Source organism: Macadamia integrifolia, chromosome 8, assembly GCF_013358625.1.
Source record: "Macadamia integrifolia cultivar HAES 741 chromosome 8, SCU_Mint_v3, whole genome shotgun sequence".
Taxonomy (NCBI): Eukaryota; Viridiplantae; Streptophyta; class Magnoliopsida; order Proteales; family Proteaceae; genus Macadamia; species Macadamia integrifolia.
The window spans coordinates 12,516,779-12,541,592 of NC_056564.1; the positions used below are offsets into that span (position 1 = coordinate 12,516,779).

The window sequence follows — 24,814 nt, forward strand, 5'->3', positions numbered from 1 at the left end:
CTACCAATGAAAATGACTTTGTGCTCCATAACGGCATTGAGTTCCAAAAATTTCTGTAAACAAGTGGCCACGTCATCCCTTGAGCGCAGGGTAACTTTCAGGTCGGACAAGAGTCACAAGATACACCATGCAAGATTTTGAAAGGTTTGAAAATAAAAATATGTTGGATTTGGAGGGAATCTGCATTAGATTTGAATTCAAATCCAGTTTACAATTCTAGGACCAAATCCGGATAGCGGGACAGTGTTGAATGCTAGTAAATCATATATGATATGGATTAGGTATAATCACTGTTACGAAATCAGAATTGGATTGGTTGAATCGATCAATTTGGATCAGAATCAGCCGTGGTTGATCCCAATTCTGGAAGTTTTGGACCAGCAGATTCTAGGGTTTTGGGGAGTGGAATGCTAGATTTTTAGATATGAGGGGCTGATTCTAGGGTGTTGGGGCCCATTCTGAGTGACGATTTGAACTTGTTATAGCAACAAATGCAACAATTCAACCTTAGTCCAACTAAATGGGGTTAGTTACATGAATCATTGCCCTTAAATTAGTTCTATTTAACGTCATATTTGATACAACGCCTAAGTTATGCATATCTTTTCTCTAAACTTCTTAAGGTCATTTTAGGTTTTCCCCAAGCTCTTTTAATTCTTTCAATCTGAAACAAATCACTCTTTCACACTAGAGCATCCAAATGCCTCCGTGAACATGGCCAAGTGACTTCGAACTAGGGGTGTCAACCGGTCGGGCCGGGCCGGTCACGATCGGGCCTAATCGGGATTGATCACTTGGAAGCCTTGCACCGTGAACACCAGTTTAAGTAAACGGGCCTAGCTTTGGGGGACATGGTACTGTTAATAATCGGGTCGGTTGGTTTCGGGCTTTAATCGGGCTACCATAAACGGGCCTTAATCGAGCTTTAACGGGGCTATAGACCTATTTAACTTTAAACGGGCTTTAAACGGGTCCTTTTTAATATTGCTCAATTAAATGTGCTTGAAGAGGAATACAAAAAAAATGAGGCAAAGATGGACATAGCAAAGAAAAAGATCCAATAGTTAAAATGAATTAAGCCAAAGATGCGCAAAGTAACTAAATTACTAAAGTACTCGATCTTTAACCCACGAAACTCAAATCAATTAAACTATGCCTACATAACCCAAGTTTAGCAAGTTCAAATCAATTAAACTATATATAAAAAAGATGAATGTTCATATAGCAATTACTACCATCTCTATTGTACATATCACATACCCTTAGGACTAAATACAAATAGTATTCAAAAAACAAAATACGAGTAGTATTAAAGGGGTCGGGCTAAGTCGGGCTTAAAGAAGTTGGTTCAAACCTGGCATATAAATGTGTCGAGCCGGTCGGGCACCCATCGGGCTAGGTGGCTACATCGTGTGTTACCTATTTATAAATGTGTCGGGCTCAAGCCTAACATGTTCATTAATCGGGCCAGTCTAGGTCGGGCCATAAACATGTCGGGCTTGGTCGGGCCTACCGGTGTAGCTTGGAATTGACACCCCTACCTCAAACGACTTTTTAATAGCTTACAATGTATCGGAGCTACTCCCAAATTAAAAAAAAAAAAAAAAAAATGGTGGGGGAGGGGATGTCCGGTGTCTAGGAGATAGATACCTATGACTTCTTTCCAACGGTTAACCTCTCAATCTAATTCTCAACATCATTACCATCAAAGTCAATCCTAAATTTGGTCGATCTGGTTTGTCCATTCCTCATACGAAGACTAGAGTTACGTCACTAAAAAAACTAAATCGGTCACGATTGACCTGATCCTAATTTCATGTTTTGAAACCTTACTCTTAAATGAAGGCAAGATTCAACCATGCCCTACATATCAAGTTGCAGACTAGAGAGAGTTTGCCATGTGACAAAATAAAGAAGTAAGAACTTTGGACTACCAAACAGGACACAAGCAAGGAGTATTGAGGAAAAATGTGGATATACATGAGAGGATATGTCATTACAAAGGATTAGTGGTGTCAATTTCAGGCCAGACGGAATTCAACCATTTAGACACGGCCCGATTAATGAATGTGTAAGGCTCAAGTCCAATATGTTATACAATCTCATTTTTTCCTCTCTTATAAAATTCAGCGGAAGACTTAATTTAAAATAAAAATATTATTATAATTATTTATTTTGTAAAGAAACCGGCCTCGCTTACATGAATAACATGAACGGGGTTCAATGTCAGGTAACATTTATTTATAAAAAAAAAATATATTATAATGTCCAAATTAGTACATTTTGGGACTTCCCTATTTACAAATTTTTTTGGGTAAAATTTCCTATTTACATATTTCATGATATAACATTTACATAACTTGAAACCTTGGATTTGGCTCCTCTCGTTAGCGCCCATCACCCAAGTTGGCCCATATTTACTTGGGTGAATGTCACGTGGTAAGGCAATAATCTAACAGTTATTGGTGCCTCTTTCTCCGAGCCTTTGTCAGTGCCTTGTTCTCTATGCTTTTCGCAAACCGTTGGATCATCGCCTCACCAAGTAGTGCTCGCCCAAGTACCTATGAGTCGACCTGAGCGATGGGCACTAAGAAGAGGAGCCAGATCCTGAAACCTTCTTAGACTAGACTCTACTGTAATAGCCTCAAGCCAGTTGCTAGCACAGTTGTACTCAAACCTCCTTTATGGACTCAATTCTATCATCTACTCGTATAAATTTTTTTTTTATTTCATCTCCTACAATTTGTTCTAGGGTTTTACTAGTGTCACGAGAATCTTCACAGAAGAGTTTTTTACTCTAATACTAATGTGTATATATATTTTTTTTACTCTAATACCAATGTGTATTGGAGCATTGTAAAAAAAAAAAAAAAAAGTATTGGAGCATTGCCGTTGCAGTTAAACAATGGGGTTGGGAAATAAATATTATTATTTACAAATCTGATTGGGTGTAGTTTACAAATCTGTGCATGTACTCTTCACATGCGATTTGGTGATGACATGCATCATTTTGCTTTCATAGATGCTTCTCAATGGGATCGGGCTCCTCTGTAGACATGTAACACAGATCCAAGGGCTGGTGCCCCCAAACACGAAGTCCAAGGCATGAACGTTAAGCCCAAGGTGCTCCCAACCCTTGGATCTACGCTACACAATGTGTCGTGCGACAAACGATCCCCATCCCTCTCAATGCTGCCACTAAGGGTGCATAGAGAAGCATTTATGAAAACAAAATAACACATGCTATCCTTTAATTATACGTGAAGCATGCTTGTATGAGTGGAGACTTTTTACAATGCTTTTCTATCAAAATTATTCTGATATTAGATTTTTTTCATGGATCCATGGAAGCCATAGTGGAGTAAAGAGTTGGCTTGGAGCCGTTCTTATGTACCCAAGCATAGGTGTGTTAACCGATTATGCATGATCCGTTTCAATCAAGCCTAATCGTTTTACACTGACTTAATACCCTTCATTATTTTCACTTGTCTAAGTAATCTGATATCGTAGGCTAACAGTGCATGGACATATTTTCATTTGATTGATCAATTACCAATCCATAATCTCTTAAAAGGGGCTAATCAGACTATAAACAGTCAATTATCAATTAGTCACAATATTTGGTCAGTCTGCAACCGTCAGCCCACTTCATGTCATCGGGTTGCCCCTATTATTAATTAATGAGCCTATCACATCGAATTTCAATCAGTCAATTTTGGTTGGACCTATTGAATGTGGGCTAATTTTGACAACCCTAGGTTGCCAGGGAAATAGGGAAATGGGGAGGGGAGGGGAGGGGAGGGGAGGGATGTAAAGCAATTTTTTTTTCCCCTTTTGAGTCATTTGGTTGCAATTGAAGTGAAGTGAAATTAATTTTTCACAGTTATTTGGTTGGTTGTAAAATTGATGTAAAATATATGTAAAATTTTAAGAAACTAATAATCCAATCAAACTTTTTAAAATAGATTGGAGAGGGGGGGGGGAGAGTACTTTTTAATCTATAACCCACCTAATTCCTCAAAATTTATATTGGTTATGTGAATTAGGTCATTCAATGTCTGTACCAAATCAAACCAAATGTCATCAGATACTATGTTCTATCACTAACCAAAATAAACCATTTCATTCTATTTATCAAATGAATACAGTATAAATAAATATTTAAAATAATATAAAAGATGATCACAAAGAAAATAGTAATAGATCACAAGTGATAACGACTGGAAGGCCCATTCCAAAAGTCTTGTGATCAAAACAAGCCCAATAGGTCAATAATACTTTATCTGGTTCAAACCCAAAGTTTTTTTGTCAAAACAAACACAACTGAGTTGCATGAGAGAGATCGAAATCGTAAGAGTAGGGGTTTTGTTTTTCTTCCTATTTTGGTGGGGAAATAAAAAGGAAAATTTCAATGGTTAAGTGAAAATTTTCTCGCATGTAAAATATATTTCCATTGCAATCAAATATCTAACTTTATTTTTTCTGGGAAAAAATTTCACTTTACATAAAAAATTTGCATTCCCCTTGCAACCAAACAAAGCCTTAGGGAGATGTATAAGAAGTGAGAAGTTAGTGGCAGAAAACCAGGCCCGGCTCAGCCCAGGCCCAGCCAGGCCAGGTAAATTAGGGCAGAGGCTAGTCTTGAAGGACAGATTTGTAATATTCAGTAAAGAGAGTAGTACTTTGTGTCTACTAAAATTTATTTTTAATTAGATTTAAAAGTTGTAGGCTCTGATATATATATATAACGCGGTATTTCATTTTTAGGGCTATGGTTCTTATTAGGCGGCTTGCTCTCATCTTCGTATCTCAGAGCTCGCGGAGGCCTTAGTTTCAGTCGAAGAACCTCTCCGCTTTCGGCAACCATGGGGTAAGAACCTTTGGATTCCATTACTTTTTATCTGATTTCTTGACTCTAGCGTCTCCGTCATGCTGTTTATGTTTCTTCTTGTTAATTTGCATACGAAACCCTCTACTTTGACGAACAATTGGATTATATAACTGAGATGTAGCTTTTCCATAGTTTCTTTTATTCAAATAGGGTTCTTAAAAACTTAAATCCTTGTTTGCTGATCTCTGTAGTCGACATTGTTTGATTTTCCATGCTTGAGTTTGGAATTTAATTTTAGTTGGTTTTCTGGGTTAGTGGTGTTTGGATGGGTATGATACATGGAACTCCACTCGAGTTTCTAAAATTCATGGATTGGATTTTTTTTTTTTTTTTTTTGGTCATTCATGTTATTCATTCGGGTTGATCTTGTCCTCATGTATCATGATTGGACTTGCTGTACTGCCCCGGAATAGGGATCCTTTTATGGTTTGTTAGATCATATATTGGGTGGGACATTTGCTTTCTAATCGATGAGGAAAATGATTATTTTCTGGTGTAGATGATCCTTAAAATTTAGAAATTTCATCAGCTGAGGGTATGCATATAATGTCTAGGTGAAAGATGCTTATTGATGTATAAGAAAAAGAATCCATCTGGCTGCCTTTCCCATTTTTTAAAGATTCAATTTAATCCTTACAGTAAGACAGTCCTGAAAGAACTGTGATAATTTGAAAACCAATTTATTTTTTTTTATTTTTTTGTTATTACTGTACTCTTAATTCCCAGATTTGGAGTGTTTAGGAGAATAGGTTTGATGAAGTCATAATTGTTGGTATTGCCCAAGTCTCTCTTGTGTCCTTCGTATTTTTTGTGTCTTCACCTTTTTTTACTTATACTGTTCTGAGATGATGGCAAAGCATGATATTTGGGGTAAGTTCTTAAAGACATTGGAAACATTAATAATACTAAGTCTTGATGGTTTTGTGACTACCCCAGTGACTGTTTACCATCACCCTCTGTGGTAACAGTATAAGATAGGGAATTGTTGATCACTTAGGGTCAATAGTAATTGTGTTTATTTCATCCAACTACGTCCCTTGATAGGCCCAATAATCGCTCTAGTGGTAGTGTGGATACACCTTATGGATATTCTTATCCTTTTTAGTGATGTGGATAGGGAGCTCGGTGGATATTGTAATTCATTTTTATAGGAACTTGGTGACTAAGATTAAAATGGTTAGACGAAGGTGAAGATGACAAGTTAGTATGTGCTTCATAGAATTATGGATGTGTTAAGGATCACTGGAAAGAAATTAACTTTTGCATTTTTTTTTAATAGTTATCTGAATTGTTTCTCTAATGCGAACTCTGTGCTGAGTATATTTCATATTCTTAAATAGAATGCTTCATGTCTTTATCAATGAACTAGATTATGTTTTATAAACCAAGATGCAACTTTTTGATAGGAAGACACGTGGTATGGGAGCTGGTCGCAAGCTGAAGTCCCACCGTAGAAGGCAGAGATGGGCTGACAAATCATATAAAAAATCTCACCTTGGTAATGAGTGGAAGAAGCCATTTGCTGGGTCTTCCCACGCCAAGGGCATTGTTCTTGAAAAAATGTAAGACAAAAGCAGAACCCTCTCTTTGTCACCTTTATCATCTTAACTAAAAACTTACATGGGATTTGCTTTCTCAGTGGTATTGAGGCCAAGCAACCTAACTCTGCCATCAGAAAATGTGCTCGTGTTCAGTTGATTAAGAATGGGAAGAAGATTGCAGCTTTTGTGCCCAATGATGGTTGCTTAAACTACATTGAAGAGAATGTAAGTTATCTTGAAAACTGGCAGGCGTAAGAATCCTTTACAATTATTAAAGACTTCTCAATTATCTTGTTGACATCTGACTTATTGCAATGCAACTACCTCAGGATGAGGTGTTGATTGCAGGATTCGGACGTAAAGGCCATGCCGTCGGAGATATTCCTGGAGTCAGGTTCAAGGTTGTCAAGGTGTCTGGTGTGTCTCTTCTTGCTCTCTTCAAGGAGAAGAAGGAAAAGCCCAGGTCTTAATTTAGCTGGGGAATTGTAGTGCCACCTCTTTTAATATTTGATCGATGATAATGCTTTAGAAACTCATGTTAAGAGTGAATTTTGTGAACGTCTAGTTACCTATTTTTGCAGCATCCAAGAGTCTCATTTTGATATTAACTTTCAGGTTTATGTTTTACCTAAAGATGGATCAGTTTACTTGGTTTATGTTCCCTTAAATCAAATTCGTATAAGTTTTATTTTTTTCCCATGGTACTAGTTTAGTACAACATTATTGCTTTGGAGCTCACTCCATGTCAAAATTAGCTGTGACTTTCGGAGGGTTTGCATTTCCGTAGCTTTGTTGGCGATATGGCTCACCGAACCTGATATGGGATGATGCTATCAGTCTGTTAAGGTTCAGACCAAAAACTGGTTATTTGGGCGGTCTTTTTCTTGTTCTTTATTGGTTTAGATTATGGATTGGTTCTTTTATGCAGGTAAAAGACGATGCCAATTGCACAATGTGAAAAGAGGCCAAGAAGAAAGGTAGCCAAGGGGTTGCTCAGCATTGAAACAGACAAACGTTGGACCAACATGACGATCTTTACTTGCTGTGGCCGAAAAGACATTTTTGCCAAGGCTCTAGCATGGAATGGTATCAGCAACATTCCTTTCCCTTAAAATAGAGGCATTAGTCATAAGGGACACCTTCCAGAGAGCCTATCAGTGGAAACCCGCATACTTACCTAACCCCTATATCAAGAAAATCAATCCTCTAATACCTATGTCAAGAGAATCAATCCTCTCAGTGGAAACCTATCCGTATCAAGAAAAGTAGCAGACTCCCAATCCATTTAACTAATCCTTGTCAAGTGAACCAGCGGACTTGTAGAGGTTATATAGCTTCTCTGTCCTGAGCCAAAACATCCATAAATGAAAACAGTAAGCATTTTCATCCCTTCAGGTTGCTTTACTAGAATTTAAAGCTTTTAGGTTGGATTGTTATGCCCTTTCTATTTTGCTTTTTATCGACCATGGCTCAATATTGGTACATTTTTTAGCCCTAATCCAGTTATTGTTTCTTTGCTACTCCTTTGTGTCCGCTCGAGTAGGGATGTCAGTTGGTATGGTTTTTGGTATTCGGATCCCGTTTTGGTACAGTACCAAAATTTAATACTAGGTAGTGATACCGTATCATACTGTTAACATTTTCAAGTTTGCAATATCGATACTGAATCAACTAGGTATGGTTTTGGTATGGCTCGGTTTCGGTATACAAACGGTTTTAATTTAACTCACTTTAAACGGATTCTATCCCCCAAAAGTAAAAATAAAAAAATTAACTTTGGGTTTCTCCGTTTCTGAATTCTGGTTTTGAGCCTTTTGGTTTCTACCAAAAAAAAAAAAAGTTTTGATTTTTTGGCAGTTTCTCAAGAAGTGTCGGTATTCGGTTTGGTATACCAAATGGTCAATACCAATATCGAATTGAAAAAGATTCTGTTTTCCCATGCCATAACCGGACCGAAATTCCTTTGGTTCGTTTTGGTATGGTTTTAAATGATCGATTTCAGTATCGGTATCAAATTGACACCCTTACCCTCAAGAGATGAGGCACCCTTTGTTTCGACATAAAATTGGCGGGTAAAATGAACAGAAAATATTTGATTACAGAATTTGTTGCATAGGAAATAACATCTATACGGTTAGGCATCCTATTTAAAATAATGTAGGGGAGTAAAATACTTCCCCTACCTTTTCTACTTCCAAACTTTTTTTATGTCGAAATGGATGGAGCCTTACATATCAAAATGCTGTTTCCAATTAGCAAAGACAATCTAATTTGAACAATCAATTTAACGTGGTAATAAGCTAAGTAAAATCATTATATTTACAAATGATAATACAGAAGGTGAGTTTTGAATCAAATATTTCATAAATTTATTAACTAAGATGAGTTCAAGTGGCAAATAAAGCAGTAGCTAGTTACATCCAAGTTCACATGCCTTGAAGAAATACCAACTGCTCACAAGCTGATGAACAAATAATAATTCAGTTGTTCTCTCAGCATTTCTTCTCAACTAGCACCAGCATGGCTGAATCTTCTGTAAACGCAAACAAACACACTGCTATTGCAAAAGAAGAAAAAAAACCCCTTCACAGTGAAAGGAATCATTGACCTAAGAGGTTCCGGGGACTCGAAAGAAGATAAAAAAGAAGATAAATCTAGAACACTAGAATCTGGATTGTTGACATCAAACTGATGAAGAGAGGACTTCTTCATAATTCAATTCAGCACATCCGGGTTGAGATCTATAACTCCAACAGATCTGATGAGACTGCCAACCTGATCTTCAATTCCAAAATAATTTTCCTTTTCACTAGATATATAAGGCCTAACTTCTTTTGAGGGACTAGTCTTGATAGCTCTTGAAAAGACCCGCCCCTCACTTTTTGCAACTATATTATTCTTCGATGCATCGAGACCACCATTGACTTCTGCATTTGCACCACTGCCACATTTCACTGCATCATCAGGTACCTTGGGTGAAGCATTTGCTTGTTCATGGAGGTTTGCAAAATTAGGTTTTACATCTGATGTAGGACACAGCACTCTAGTGTGCTCAGATTCAGATTTCATTTTCCCACTTCCGGTCACAGTTCTTGCAGGTTGTGTTTTACCAGGTTTGGTTTTAATGGAACTCCCATTAAGGCAAATGATTCCGGCTCCATCTTTAGGTGAACTGCTTCTTACTCCTCCCCTGGGACTGCTTAGTGCAGTTTTCTCCTGAAAATCAGTTCACCCTAATGTAAGGCCCCAAAGGAAATAACTAAAATGAGAAGGAAAAAATTGAAATATATACACCTGAATAACCAAACTAACCGCATCAAAAAATCCAATCTTCGGCGATGGCATTCGAAGGCCTGAGGGCTTAATGCTCCTAGGAACATTTGTGGAAGCCAAATGAGAAAGAGCATTGTTGTCCATAGGCAATTTCATTTCACATTCACTCCTCAACTCTGTTCCATCACTTCCACGTCCAGAACTGGCCCAATTATGTGGATGCGTCTGCGGATCCAATGCCTGAGGAGCATCATTGTCTACAGAGAACCCACTGCGAGGTGACTTAATAGTTTTCGAATAATTAGACCTCTGGTTGACTGTAGAAGATGAAGATGATTCTGAAGACCAACCATCAATAGAACTAGCTGGTGATATGCTTGAATAATGCTTTGACATAGACAATAGGTGTGCAGAGGGACCAGAGTTACCAGAATCAGCTTTATTTCTTGATGAGATTCTCTTGGGGTCAATGCGGGTTGAACCAAAGGGAGCTGGATTAACATTTTTAGAACTGGTTTTGTTCCTCCAGGGGTTTGCAGGAGATTTACCCCTAGAGTCAGATGAAGTGCTTCCAGATCTGTTAACCGAGGAAACAGAAGGAGAAACTGAAAAGGAAGATTTTGGGGATGGTGAAGACCTAGGGGAAACACTGCTAGAATCACCCGATTTAGGTTTCTTGGAACACACATCAGTGCCACCCTTACCTGCATTTATCAAAGTTGAATGAAGCACTTAGGAATTGAAATAAACAGCTTTTGATCATGCAAGAGAAGTCCATCTCAATTACCAGATGCAGCTTTTGTGGTGTTATGTTCTATTTTGATACGGTTGGCACCCGAAGAAGTCCTTTTCGTTGGAGCAGCTGGAGCAGCTGAGATGGGTACATCCCTGCCTAGTATCGTGGGTGGCTTGAGGGATGATGAACTTGGCTTTCCAGTTTTAGAAGCAGGCTTTATTTAATCAAAAAGTTAAAGGAAGTCAGTCAAAGAATATCTGTATTCAAGAATTTTGCCCTAAGCAATGCCCCTTTTCTGAGCACCTCTTTGATTGGTAGCAGGCCAACTTCACCTGAGTAATGCTGGCCCACAAAACCCACGAACTGACGTGCACTCCTCCATGTGGACGTTGAAAAGTACAAAGAAAAATCTTGAAAAAAATGAGCCAATATTGTGGCTAAACAAAGATTGGAAGCCTGACCCATATCAATCATAGGTAAGCCACATGCATGGTAGACTAGAAAGAAAACAAAATACTCCATTTACTTGCCTGCACATGTGGACGTACAGAAGCCTTCTTTGGGGTATTTCCCAAGCTTTGAATGCCAACAGTTTGCCTCTTGGAAGCAGCTATGGGCTTCGTCTGAGATTATAATAGTAATAGCTTCAGGTTCCCTTCAAGAAATATTAAAACACTAAAACATATTCGAAACTTACCATATTTTCAGAAGGAAGCCCAACCCTCTTTGAAGCTGAAAAGAAGGATCACTGTTATTGAGAGTCACTATACAAGGAAACTGATTCAATAGGAATGTGCAATACATGCTCCACTAAATAAACCCCAACCAACATACAATATTTTAGCAAACATTATTACACAAAATGAATTTCTTGCATGTCTACAAGCAGATTTGACACACATGATATGCATGCAGATTGTGATCAGACATTCACAGTGACAGATCCTACTTTGAATTTAGACCAATAATGGATCTGATCAGATAATCCTACTAATATGATATTTTAATCTTCAAATTGGTTTTAGGCAGACACAAAATACAGGGCACAGTATCCCCAGTGTATGATCAGATGCATCTGATTATCGAGCAGCCATGCACAATAGCTTCAAACCTGAAGATCTCCTTTACGAAATTATGTTTGCCACAAACACAAATTGAGGAGAATGCTTTCTTCCGTTGTTTAAACACAATTACCAAAGTAGTAGAATACTTACAGAAAAGACTTTGGGTTCTTCGTTCTCCTGGTCCTGAGTTGCTACTAGAAGATTTCACATTGGAAGATTTACTAGATTTTTGAATTGAAGCTCTTATATCTTCAAACAAATCAATCTCAATGCTTTCCAATGTAAAAGAATCACTCTCAAATGTAGAGTTGGACTCCGTAGATCTCTGTACATCTTCTTGAATCCCAGGTAATAGAGGTACTACAGCTTTCCTGAATCCTTTATTTATGATAATCAACTCTTCAGGATCAAGAACACCTGAGCAAGAAAAAGATATGCTAATCAGTCATGACAAGGAACTAGACTATCATTAAACGAGATCACATTGAAGTAGAAGAAGTTAAAAATGCATACCAGCACTCGTGAAGAAAGCACTATCCCAGGCAATACTTTTGCGCATGTTACACTTGTTAACCTCTCTTATTGTTTCAAGTTCCAAAGATTCAGATGACACAGGTGTCTGATCCTCTTGCCTAATCGAATATGCTGCATCATTCTCCTTTTGATTTTCTGTGAGCCCCATCAAATTGGGTTCATGGGAAATTTTATTTCAGGGCAAGTTGATTAAGGACAGACAAAGGAAAATTCCATTAAGGATGGCAAAGAAATATGAAAACAAACACCAAAAAGTGAATTAGTAGTTCTAAGATGAGTTTGATCGTCATGTCCACCATGGTATCAAACTGTTCGATATATTCATATGTTTGAGCTCAGGTAAGGATTTCCCAGCCTTAGGGAAAGATCCATCTCATGTCATATTCCCACAAGAACCATATGTGAAATTAAGCTTCAATGTTGGACTATTAAGCAATAGCTTGGGTGCATATCAAACAACCTTTATTGCATCTCGAATTATTAAACCAAAAACCACAACAACCATTTTATAACATAACAACAACAACAACTCAGCCTTATACCAACTCTATTCGAGGTCATACTTGATACAAGGCCTAAGGTATGCATGTCTTTCCTAGTTTCCCCACGACTTCTCCTAGGGTCATTTTAGGTCTGACCCTAGCTCTTTTAGTTCCTTCAATTTGAACCAAATCACTCCCCCATACTAGAGCTTCCCAATGCCTTCGTTGAAAATGGCCATGACTCCCCAAACGACTTTATCATTGCTTGTCAGGTATTGAAGCTACTCCCAAATAGGCTCTGATATGATCATTCCTTACCTTTTTTTTTTCTTATCCTTTTTTAAGGGGAATAAATTCTTGCAAGTATTCAATTACCAACAACAGATAACTTTGTCCATAAGTTCCGTCATTAATTGCACTCTCAAACAGATCAGGTGCCTTTGCTGGCCAAATGATATATAAACCTGCTAGTTTTAATCTTTCTGCTCCACATTCAACATCCAGGAGAGGTAAATTGATGCAGACTGAATTGTGTCAAGTGACCACATGAGAGGTAAACATGCAACATTTGCATGAATTAAATGTAGAATTCTAAGAAATGTAACACTAGGAACTTTTATGTATCATTACCTTTTGGATCATACTCTCATGCATTTAATATGTTGTTGAAATACTCAACAGCACTTGACTACTTTATATGGCTATAGTATTACTGCTCTATCAGTAGTTACAAGAAAAATGATACAATGCAACATTCCCCAACATGGTATCTTGGACCATTCAATTCATCCCTTTAATTACTACAATAACACACCAATAGATAGTAAAAACTGGAAGCACTGCAGCCATTTTCGTGCTTGCTTATGGCAGGCCTTTACTGAGGGGTTGGTTGAAAACGTAGGATCGACTGACCCTTCCATCGTAGGTTCATTTGTTGGCTCATGTTAGGGATATACCCACACTCCTATAGTTGGTTTTGATGAAAACAAACATTTGAAGGTATTTCACAACTTCAAGTATTATTTTGTAGAGACTTTATATCAAAGATCGAATTGGATGAATGAAAGGAAGAAATGAAGATTGAAGTCATCAAATGAGGAGTATCAACAAGTCGGTATCAATGCTTGAAGAAGGTATCAAGTGATATCAAACTTCGAGAAGTCAAGACATGAAGCTCAAAGACATGGAATTGCAAACAAGAAAAAAAGAAGATGAAGTGTCAAAGATGGAAGTTTTAAGTGAAGATGAAGATCACTAGGATAGAATAGTTTTTTATATGTAATATGTAACCTTCCAAAATGACGTGCACGCACCTCATGCATTTGCATTGCACCATACTGGAATGACCTTAGGACATTGACTACGTATGAAAGTCCCTAAGTGACATGGAACATATTAAGAAAAATATGTTCTAGTAAAATTTGGTGAAAACCACATTGACCTGACTCAAGGGTATTTTGGGTAATCTTAAAGTCAGTATCAGGGGATGGACCATTCATGAAAGTTGTAGAAAATCGAGTCATGGTTCCAACGCAACTAGAATCGGGTCAATCAGAGTACGGACTGGAAAGTTACGGCGGAAACACTGACTACTGGTCAGTATGACAGCAATAAGTCAAAATCTAGACAGAGCTGCAGGTGGTTGACCGGCCGGTCAACCGGCACTGTCCGAGCCTAGGGTGGTCAACCGGATGAAACTCCCGATCGACCGGTGCATGCCTGGATGAGCTCCAACAGCTATTTTTCCCCAACGGGTCTTGACGGTCGACCGGCTACCAATGGCGGTCGACCAATGGACCCAGAATATGACCGTTAGACCCTGATTTACTGCCTAAAATGACCACCCAACCTCACTTATAAATACCTTTAATGCTACTCATTAATTAAGAATTAATCCTAACATTGAAAGAGTATTATTTGAGCATTAGAAGTGAAAATTGGTCTATACCATCTCTTGAGTTCAAGTTTCCATTCAAGAGGAACTCAAGTCTCTCTACAAGTCTTCCACACTTTCATTGGGCAAGTCAAGACTTAGTGAAAACTTACATAAAGGTGCTATTATCATCTCCTCATTGCAGACATCATTTGCACCACACAAGAGATAACACTCTATTTATTCCATTGCTCTAATCTTTTGTTTTTACATTAAGTCTAGACTGTACTTAGGCTTGTGTAAAGGATTCTCTTATCCCTAAAAGATTATAAGGTGTCTCTCTACCTTAAAAGAGATTGTAAGGTGCATCTCTACCTTAAAGGAGATTGTAAGGTGCCTCTCTACCTTAACGGAGATTGTAAGGTACCTCTCTATCTGTAAAGGGGATTGTACGGATTTTCTTATCCTTAAAAGATTGTGTAAAGGTTTTCCTCCCTACCTACTGTACTGAAAGGGAAGAGCTAGTGGAATACCTTACAAGAGGATCTTGTAAGGAGTGGACTAGACTCAGGTTGAGTCGAACCACTATAAATCTTGGTCTTGTGTGGTTGTGAATATTATCTATTTCGCATTTTATATTTTGCAATCACACATGGGATTCATAGTAATCAAAAAGATTAAATTTCCATTAGCATAACCTATTCACCCCCCCTCTAGATTATTTCAGCTCATTCTCGGGGCATTTGAGTTTGCTAAGAGGCCACGGAACAACCTAAGGATACCGAAAGAAAGACAACAAGACTTGAAGCCTGAAAAGAAGAAGCTTGCTCTTCCAATCCAACCGGCTTTTGCGTGATTTTACAGCTGTATAAAATGTATTCTGTTCTGCCACTGCAATCTTCATAGCAAGAAACAGGGGTATTCACATGGAATGATGACACATAATCTTTATCCCATCCAACTAATAGGCAACCCTTAGGACTAGCCACATGTATGGAGCCATCAAAATTTTCAACCTACAGATGAAATCCTTGAATTTTCTTATTTTTTTAATCTCTTTTTTCCAATATAAACAATGTGTTTCGCCATTTAGCAGAAACCTAAGCTCTGAAATTTGTCACATGACGAGTGGCAACGAGGCAAAACCAACATACCCATTCATTGGCTTGACATTCAATGTATGAGGTTCAAGGTTGGATTTATTGAAAGTACTTTTACCTCCAACAAAAAAAATTTGATCAAATCTTATACAAATTCACTCTCGCTGAGAATCAGAATGGTAGATTTCAGTGTTTCGTTGGGAAAGCTGAAATGTCAATACTAGAGTTGAAAAGAAAGAAAAAAATGGCATCATAAATGAAATTTCCAAAACTTGTACTTTCCAAAAACGAACCTACCTGTCTGGTGGTACGAGTTTCCAGGAACTCTCATTGCAGATTACCAACTCCATTATCTACGGGAAAACTCTCTCTTCTCAACCTATAAACCTATTTTCCACACCCAAATGCATTTAGGCGTGACTTTTTCGCTAGTTAAACAAGTGGTTGCAAAATTTTAAAAGCCTCTGCATGTGCAGTTGCAGGAAGCCAAAATTCACAAAAGTAACCATCTTTCATCTTCAAAGGAAGAAATCTGATTTTTCATCTACTCTTAGCAAACACCATTTCATATAAGCCAGACTTCTAGTCTACGAAATTACAAAGAAAAATACCTTTCGCAATGAATCAACGAAAGAACTGCAACTCCAACTACAGAGTCAAATCTAAATCATAATTGTAGAGTAGCAGAAATCATCTAAATACAACTAAGAACAAAAAAGAAATCATCGAACCCTAAAACATTGAATCAAAATACTACAAGAAAAGACAGATACAATTAGAACAAAAAAGACCACATCCCACTAATTAGAGTCAGATCGTTACTGTCTCTAGCCAATCTCTAGCCAATCAAGACGAAATAAAAGAAGATGAAGGGACATACTAGAACCTTGCAGATTCAATGTCCTCCCCGAAGGAGAAGCTATCAAGCAATCATCGTCAAATGAAACATCGAAGATGTGAAACCTCTCCGTCTCCTGATCTCTCTTCTCACTATCATCCATCGCTAAGTAAACAAATCGAAACGGAATCCTTCCGAATTTATGAACCAGAACAGTAATCAGACAAGAACTAGAGGAATCGAGATTTCAAGTTTGAGAGGTTAGTCTCTTCTTGGAACCAAAAAGGATTAAGGAAGAAGAAATTGAAAAAACCGACGGTTTAATTAATATTAATGAAGTCGGATTAGAACGAAAGTCACTGCTTAGCCACTATGAGCGGGAATTTTGTTTTTTTCCATCTCAAGGCTTTCACGGTGGGGAGCCCAAAGCCCAGGTCCAGGTATAGGCCCAGTCCCACTTTTTCTAATGGATTTTCTTGGATCTGGCCTACATTGTCCGGGCTGAGTTGAGCGGGCCTAGTTGCAAAATGATGCATAGCGACTGATCTTTTGCCTGGCAAATGCGCAGCCCCTAAGAAGAATCCGTTCACCACTAGTGATTTCATCTTGTGATTGGGCTATTATGTCTTCATGAACTCTCACTCCCTATTGTTGAAGGTCTGAAATGCCCTTCTCTTGTTCAATAAGAATTACATTGGTGAGTAAAACCTTCGCCAATGAGAGATTACAGAAGAAAATTTATTAGCCCATATTTTTAGTCCCAATTGGTAACACTCCCAATTCCATATTCTATTGATTATTCTTTTTATTTTTATTTTTTAACCCGAATATTATTTGGGAACCAATGGAACCCCTAAATTTTTATTAAATAAGTTAAGAGAAACAAAAGAGGGGGGGAGAACATAACTCGCCTTATCCCAACTCATGAGATACAAATCACTTACACGGGGGTGTTTAGTGCCCTTCATTGGTTTCAGTGAAAGTTGAATGGTTCTCATTCAACCCCGGTATGACTCTGTTCATGTGGTTGTGGGGTCAGTATGGGCCCGTGGGACTAGTCAGACCAAAGGCCTGGATATCCGTCGTTAGAAAAAAAAAAAAAAGACACAAATCACTCTAACACTCATAAAATCCAAAAGAAAACCTGCAAAAGTTGAAAGTTACATTCTAAAGATTGGTAATCCCGCTTTATCCTCCTGAATGATATAACTAATATTAGATGTGAGAGCATTATCACCATAAAAAGCCGAATTTATAGTAGATTCACTTGCAAAGTTAACTAACCAATCCGCTGCGCGATTGCTTTCCCAAAATGAAAAAGAGATATGAGCTCTTAGGGAATCGTAGAGGTTGATTACTTCTTGAAACCAATACCAGCAGCTCCACAAGGCATATGATTTTGAGAGATAAGTATTACAATCAAGGAGGAGTCAGAATCAATATAAAAGTTAGAGAGGCCCAAATCCTTATACAATACCAAGCCATCTCTAAGGGCCCTCATCTCCATCATTGAATTTGTACACACCGTAAAAAAATTGGAAAAGATTGTCAAAACATTTCCCTTGTTGTTTCTAATAATGCTTCCTCCACCACTAGTACCTGGATTCCCCTTGCTTGCACTATCCATATTTAGTTTAACTGAATAAAAGGGAAGGCACCAATAAATAGAAATTGCACTAGCCATATTCCATTGATTTCTGTTCCGCAAGAATAGATTGGGAATGGAATTCTGCTTGGTAACACTCGTCTGATTTCATGTTCCCATCAGTGAGACCGGTCCCAAATGCCATACAAAATCAAGAATCTCTAAGCCGGGCGTGGAAGGTACACTTAAGAGTGTTAATTTGGGATCGGAATCAGAAATTGTCCTAGAATTGACCTTCTAAAACTCGAAACACACCTGTCCCTAATGGGAGCTCACTTTGGGATTAGTTATTAAATGAGATGGAATATGGTTATAGGATGGGCTTCCCAATAGGTTTAAAAGCGAAAGATCAATAAGAGATAGACTAAACGAGAACTGCTAGGACCTTTTAAGATACATACTTATTTAGAGTTGTTATTATTATTAATATTTCTATTTTTTTGTATAGCTTTTTTAGGGCTAGTTAATGTTTAATAGTTATAATATATAAGGGTTATGCCATAACTATATAGAAAAAAAACTTAGGCACCGTTGAACAATATTCCGTTTTTGTCGTTTCTACATTTTCTTCTTCCTAGAAACGGAGAAACAACCAAAAGCATTTGATAAAGGGCCCGTTTGATAATGTTTCTGCCGTTTCTATGTCAAGAAACGGCAGAAACATAAATTTATGTTTTTGAGAAGAAAAAAAAAACGAAATTTAAGGTGTTTGATAAACTCTGTTTCTAGAAACGTTTCCAGCAGGCAATGGTGTTCGATAACAACAAGAGAAAGAGATAGCAATGAGTTTATACATCATACCCAGTAGCAGTGCACAACAGTTTCAAACAAATATTCCCACAATGACCACACATATAGAAGTTGATTTCATAGACATTAAACTACAAAAGGAAAAAAAAATAAAAAATTAAAGCAAAATAACAACTTCTTTGCTGTGAAGCAACTAGTCGGCAAAATGAAGCATAAGAGAAATGCATGAAGCGCTCAGAGATAACTTTAAACGGAATCATACTTGAGAAAGGAATCCAGTCATGCACAATGATGAAAACCAAAAAAGGATTGAAATCCCCTTACTAATCTTGAAGCAGCCATTCCGATTTCTACAAAATTAGTTGTAGTCTATCGTATCCAGCGAAATGGACATACAAAACCCTACAAATTTTGATCGCCACCTTCGCATATTCCACACAAATTTTTGGAAAAAATTTCTAGGGTTTGTGTAGGAAAGGCGAATGATATTCTCAAAATCCTCTATCCCGAGTTCCAGAGAGTATTATGGCATCGTTTGAGCAAGAGAGAGTCATTGGAGCTACTGCTACAACTTAAGAGCAATGGAGATGTTTCAGCAAGAGAGATTGGAGACCAGGTTCACTGGAGCCATGGAATCGTTTGAGCGAGAGAGAGAGAGGCAGAATGGGAGTCGTTTGAGTGAGAGAGTGAGAGGCAGATTTCACCAGCGATATGGCGTCATTTGAACGAGAGAGAGAGAGAGAGAGAGGCAGAGAGAGAACAAGAGGCACCGTCATCAAATGTCGAGGAAAAAATGTCGGGTTTGGGGGAAAAAAAAGTCCACAAATCTATTTCCAGAAATGACGAAATGAGTTCTACTCGTATCATCGTTTCTGTTTCTTGAACCAGAAATAGATATAAATTGCTATTTTTGTTTCTGTAATTTGGTGAAACGGAACAGTTTTGTCAAATGTTTTTTGTTCCGTTTCTGTCGTTTCTTGGCACAGAAACGGCAGAAACGCTTTTCTTGAAACGTTAACAAATGGGCCCAAAATTGTTCCGTTTCACCTGTTTCTAGAAACATAAATAAAAATTTATGCATATTTACAATTCTAGAAATGACTTCAACGAAACAAGTCTCTATAAAAGAATTTGAGAGAAAAAAAAAAAAAATGTTGTTGTGCCCGATAAATCTCTCAACTATTTAAACTTTAAAAAAGGCAACTGAACCCTCTCTCCCTTTTGGGCATCCAATGATACTATTGGGTTTTTTAGTAGCATTATGTTTACAAAAAACATTTCAAGAAACAAGTTTATCAAACACCAAAACATTCGTTTTTGTTTCTGAAAAACGTGAAAAGCCGTTTCTATTATTTTTAGACAAAGAAACAGCATAAACGTTATCAACGGTGCCTAAAGTTATTTGTCAAAGAAACACTTATATGCAAGTGTTTGAGACATTTGAGCGCCTAAAACCACCAGCGAATCATAATCAGAACCCAGACCATCCCATTATTAAACATGACTAAATCCTAATTTTGGGACCATTTAATATATGTGACGGTTCGGGGATTGACCTCTTAGGACTAAAACTAGTAAGAATTGTCTCTATTTTCATAACCATTCCTTTTGACACCCTTAGGTACATTAGCACCATCTCTCTCTCTCTCTCTCTCTCTCTCTCTCTCTAATCTATACAAAACCATTTTGTCACTCCTCATTGGTGTGCTCCCTAAATTGTTTGCTCATATAGAACCCTCTCCCTTGAGTTAAGGGTGTTAAATAGGACAATTTGATTCCAGTCCCAAGGGGCCAATCCCTACTAAATAGTCCCAAAATTAGGATTTGGTCTTATTTTTCTAGTAGAACATTTCTGGTCCCTCAACAGTTCTCGGCCCTCAGAGTCTCAAACACTCAAATATAAGTGTTTCCTCGACCCAAAAAAAAAAAGTTTTAAATTTTTTTTTTTTTATAATGATTTTTAAATAAATTTAACTATCAACAATTAACTAATCTTAATAAGTAAAATATACAACTTAAACGAATCCTAACGATTCTTGTTCTAACCGATTTCTTATTGATCTTCCAATTCTGAACCCATTGGAAAAATCTATCTCATAATCGTTCCATCTCATTTAATAATCGATCCCAAAATCAACTCCTAAAATTGCCTCATTTATTAACAGAACAATTTGGTTCTAACCTTTTAGGGTTTAGTAGGTCAGTTTATTCCAATCCCAAATTGACACCGTTACGTGAAATAAAATTTTACAACTAAGATTTCGGTGTTAATCTCCTCTATAGCTCTACACTTTCCCAAGAGGCAAGACCATACATCCACATATAACTGTTTTTTTGGTCATAACTCATTGGCCACATATATTCATAGAAACACTCATCTCATGATTATTTATTAACAATGAACATTAATGTTAATTTTGTGAAAGCTCTTGTTCATGACAATAAGCTTGAATTTTCTATGACATGACCCAGATGATGGCTCCCACATTGATTAGTACAATAATATGATGGAAAAAGAAGACAAAGATTGATGGCCCTTTGTAAGGTAAAAATGCATCCCCCCGCCTCCTACTTGAGTCACCATCTTAGGCTGAGTTTGATAGTCATTCAGAAAAATGTTTTTGGTGTTTTTTCGTTCTATGGGAGCTAAAAAAAGGAATAAAAATTTTGGTGGCAACTTGGTGTTTTTCCCTTTTTTTGGAACAAAAAGGCAAAAAAAAACGCTAGAAACGCAAAATGATGGTATGACAAAACCTTGTTCCGTCATTTCCATTTCATTCAAAATACAAAAAAAATGTAAACTAAGGTAATCGTTCCTGAAACAGGTTCACCAAACACCACTTTTTGTTTTAGAACAACATTTTGACGCAAAAATTGAAAATTCCATTTTTGACACAAAACGTCATTTCTGGAACTGAATGACTACCAAATGCAGCCTTAGGGTTCTAAAATATCTCATTTATTGGATAAAGTTGATAATATCTTCTTCATGTTATGTGATTTCCTCTTTTATCCATCCGAAAGCCATGTTCAAAGTATTCTCCTTCATTGTGACTTAAAGAAAACTTGATAACTTTTTTTTTTCATACAATTGAGGCTTGAGAATTGAGACATGGATTGGACTTTGGAGCACCCCACCTCATAACGGGACCAAAAAATAGAAGACAGTACATATATGTATCACTACTTATATATAATGATAAGAAGTATGAAAGGTACAAACACTAGCTGTAGTCAATTCACATTTTTTTTCTTTTTCTAAATAGTTAGGTCTCGTCCCTTATTATTATGATTGGTTGCCTACTTAATATGTGCTATTAAGTTTGTACAAATGTGGGATTCTTAATCCCATATAAAGACCAAATAGGTAGTTCCCTACATAGGCAAATGTCCTTGTTTGCTACAATGAGGGAAGACGTAGGACCCCATTGGATATCTTACCTTATTCAAATATTTTATAATATCCATTAATCTAAATAATGGTTACTATAATGATATATGTTTAATAAGATATTACCTTTAACTCTCCAAAGTAATAGAGATTTGCAAGTTACTCCAAACAATATAATATGATGGACTATATAGCAGTAATATATTACTGCTTCTACCAAAATAAAACATTACTATCCAGAGATCATGTGTCAATAATTGGACCAAAACATTTAATAAAATAATATTAGTTTTAAAAACAATTCAAATATATATATATATATATATATATTTTATAAGCAGAAATTCTATTAATCTAAAATAGTTACATTATAGTCATAGTGTCCAGGTTACAAGCCATATGATATATGAAGTTCATAATTGGGTAATCTTCTACAGTCTTAAGGTGGAAGGAGATTGTTTGTGAGAGAGATAATATCTCATGGAATTTTGCAAAATGTCGGAGAGGCCAAGCTTCATTGCTGGGAATGGAAGTAGCTGAATTAAAACCATTAATTTAAACACTTTATAAAACCATTACTTGTCCAATCATATATTTACATTATTACATTCTCTCTCTTAGATATAATTCATAGTAAGGCAATAGATTCCGTGCTGTACTATAATTCAGTATACCGACATATAGTCAAGTGGATATCAACAATTGGTGTGCCAAAATTCATGATGTTTAATCGCAATAATAAGGACTCTTCAGATTAAGAGACCAATTGACTAACTAAGAATCGTGTCCTCATCAACCAGTAATGACACATGCAAGACTACCATGTGATCATGTTCAATGCACACATTGTATGTGTACTCACACTTGTATCTTGCAAGGTTTAAGATCTCGCTATTGCCCCCCTCTCTTGCTGATCCAAAAAAGAGAGATCTGGTAAGATCTCGCCGAGATCATGTATTTTTTTCCCGGTCGGCTCGGTGGTGATACTTTGACTTCGTACCCTATGTAAGTAGTCTCTAGCTCTTTGGACCGTAGGCCAATTAGCTCTATTCCACAATATACATTCCATAATCAACACATGACACAACATAATTATAAGAATTTAAAAGACATCATAGATAATTACTTCATATTTAACAATTAACATTGATGACTGATGAGTCACATTCACATACATTGAAAATTAAAGTAACTCTAAATGTGGATGATGAGGTAATTCTACTCTTTAAGCTTCAATGAGAGTAGGAATGGAGATCCTCAAGCAAAAGCACAAAATCTTTGCTCCTTAGTGTTTATTCTTCAAAAAATTAGAGAGAGACGAGATCTCAATTGAGTTATTGTACAATTATAACTTGCCATACATCTCGTCTCGCCTTTTTCAAAAAGATAGATGTTAGCGAGATTTCGCCGAGATCTTAAACCATGGTATCTTGGAATCTATACTCATAAGAAGGTATAGTATGATGTCCGAATGGAATGTTCAATTCTACCCCTAGTTGAGAACCATTGTAGGTGAATATGTAGGAAGATCATAGCCCATTAATAATCATAAATAATAAAATAATTTAAATATGGGCGCGAGAACCCTGCCCGTCCATATGTCTGGGCATGCTGCCACACAAGTTGATAGGGTTCTTTTTTCCTGTAAATATTAAATAAAGATGCGAGTTTGATAAACATATTTCCAATCATAGATCTCAAGAAGAATTGAACTCATGATTTGTATCTTGTAAAGCATTGATCCTTGCCAACAAAGCTATGACCTTGGGTTATAATTGAAAGTTACAATAGGTAGCACTAGTCATTTCATTCATAATGACCAATGTAGTTGAAGAGAGAGAGAGATTGCGATTATTTATATATACTGATGTTTGATTATTTCATTTAGGAACAAATTTTAATAAACCCATGGAGTGGATTCATCCACCATCTTAGAGTTCACAAATCCCTATAAGATTTTACTACATTCTTAAAATATCCTCTCAATACACTTCAAACGCATCTCAAGCCCTGCAGTGAATGAAAATCCATTCAAAACTCGGTCATTTTCATTTTATCTCCACACATGAAATCATGCAAAGCTTAACTATCAAAAAAAAAATCATGAAAGGAGCTCAGCCCATTAAATGAATACCAGGTTATGGGCGATGCAAGATTGAATGAACAGTTAAATGTAGTAAATGTAATTGGAGAGAGAGAGAGAGAGAGAGAGATTGTTCACAATAATATTTGTTTATTTTAATTTATTTTTTGCATTCAAATATAGATTTGTATATTGAATGGAGATTCTTATCGTTGTAACTTAACACAACGATTCATTACTCATCTTAATGGAGGTTCTTTAATTTAATTTGACCACCCCTTCCTCCATTTAATTAAATTGGACCAACCACCCAACTTAAACAACTACGCTCACCAACTTATTGATTTGAATAATACTGAAGGGTGGCACCCTATCGTCCCACCTGGGCTTTACAGAGTTCAACTCTTGGAACAAAACCCTCTTAGCAAAACCACTTGAATGAGAAACTACTAACTTAAAAATATTTTTTAATTGGAATACTCTTTATTCATAAAATTAATATCAATGGGTAAACTTCAATCTCATTGATACACATAATATTTTGGAAAAAAAAAAAAAAAAAGACCAATAACATAATTATTAAAAAAAAAAATAGAATCATCAGACCTTGTAG

At 36.8% G+C, this 24,814-nt stretch overlaps 2 protein-coding genes across 3 annotated transcripts; one reads left to right on the top strand and one right to left on the bottom strand.

Annotated features, from left to right (window-relative positions):
* The first annotated feature begins 4,744 nt into the window (after positions 1-4,744).
* LOC122085848 (40S ribosomal protein S23) lies at positions 4,745-7,129 on the top strand. Its single transcript, XM_042654444.1, has 4 exons — positions 4,745-4,870; positions 6,298-6,453; positions 6,531-6,657; positions 6,762-7,129. The coding sequence occupies exons 1-4, from the start codon at positions 4,866-4,868 to the stop codon at positions 6,900-6,902; spliced, it is 429 nt and encodes a 142-aa protein (XP_042510378.1). The 5' UTR covers positions 4,745-4,865; the 3' UTR covers positions 6,903-7,129.
* Positions 7,130-8,773: 1,644 nt separating this feature from the next.
* LOC122085382 (putative GPI-anchored protein pfl2) lies at positions 8,774-16,617 on the bottom strand. Of its 2 annotated transcripts, none has more exons than XM_042653775.1 (8): positions 16,381-16,617; positions 12,019-12,174; positions 11,656-11,922; positions 11,139-11,173; positions 10,972-11,064; positions 10,493-10,655; positions 9,745-10,409; positions 8,774-9,648 (listed from the first exon to the last, which is right to left on the bottom strand). In XM_042653775.1, exons 1-8 carry the CDS (start codon positions 16,493-16,495, stop codon positions 9,148-9,150), a joined length of 1,995 nt encoding a protein of 664 aa, XP_042509709.1. In that variant the 5' UTR covers positions 16,496-16,617; the 3' UTR covers positions 8,774-9,147. The 2 variants fall into 2 exon arrangements, with proteins under 2 accessions (XP_042509709.1, XP_042509708.1); XM_042653774.1 differs by having other exon boundaries at positions 16,375-16,617.
* Between the last annotated feature and the right edge of the window lie 8,197 nt (positions 16,618-24,814).

Bases quoted from the DNA above. Each gene is read 5' to 3' on its own strand.
- LOC122085848 (XM_042654444.1), top strand. The intron at 6,454-6,530 runs GTAAGACAAAAG...TTGCTTTCTCAG, and splicing joins GGCATTGTTCTTGAAAAAAT to TGGTATTGAGGCCAAGCAAC. The intron at 6,658-6,761 runs GTAAGTTATCTT...CAACTACCTCAG, and splicing joins TAAACTACATTGAAGAGAAT to GATGAGGTGTTGATTGCAGG.
- LOC122085382 (XM_042653774.1), bottom strand. From the start codon at position 16,495: ATGGATGATAGTGAGAAGAGAGATCAGGAGACGGAGAGGTTTCACATC. The intron at 12,175-16,374 runs GTATGTCCCTTC...TGGGGCTCACAG, and splicing joins ATTGAATCTGCAAGGTTCTA to AAAATCAAAAGGAGAATGAT. The intron at 11,065-11,138 runs GTAAGTTTCGAA...TTATAATCTCAG, and splicing joins GGCTTCCTTCTGAAAATATG to ACGAAGCCCATAGCTGCTTC.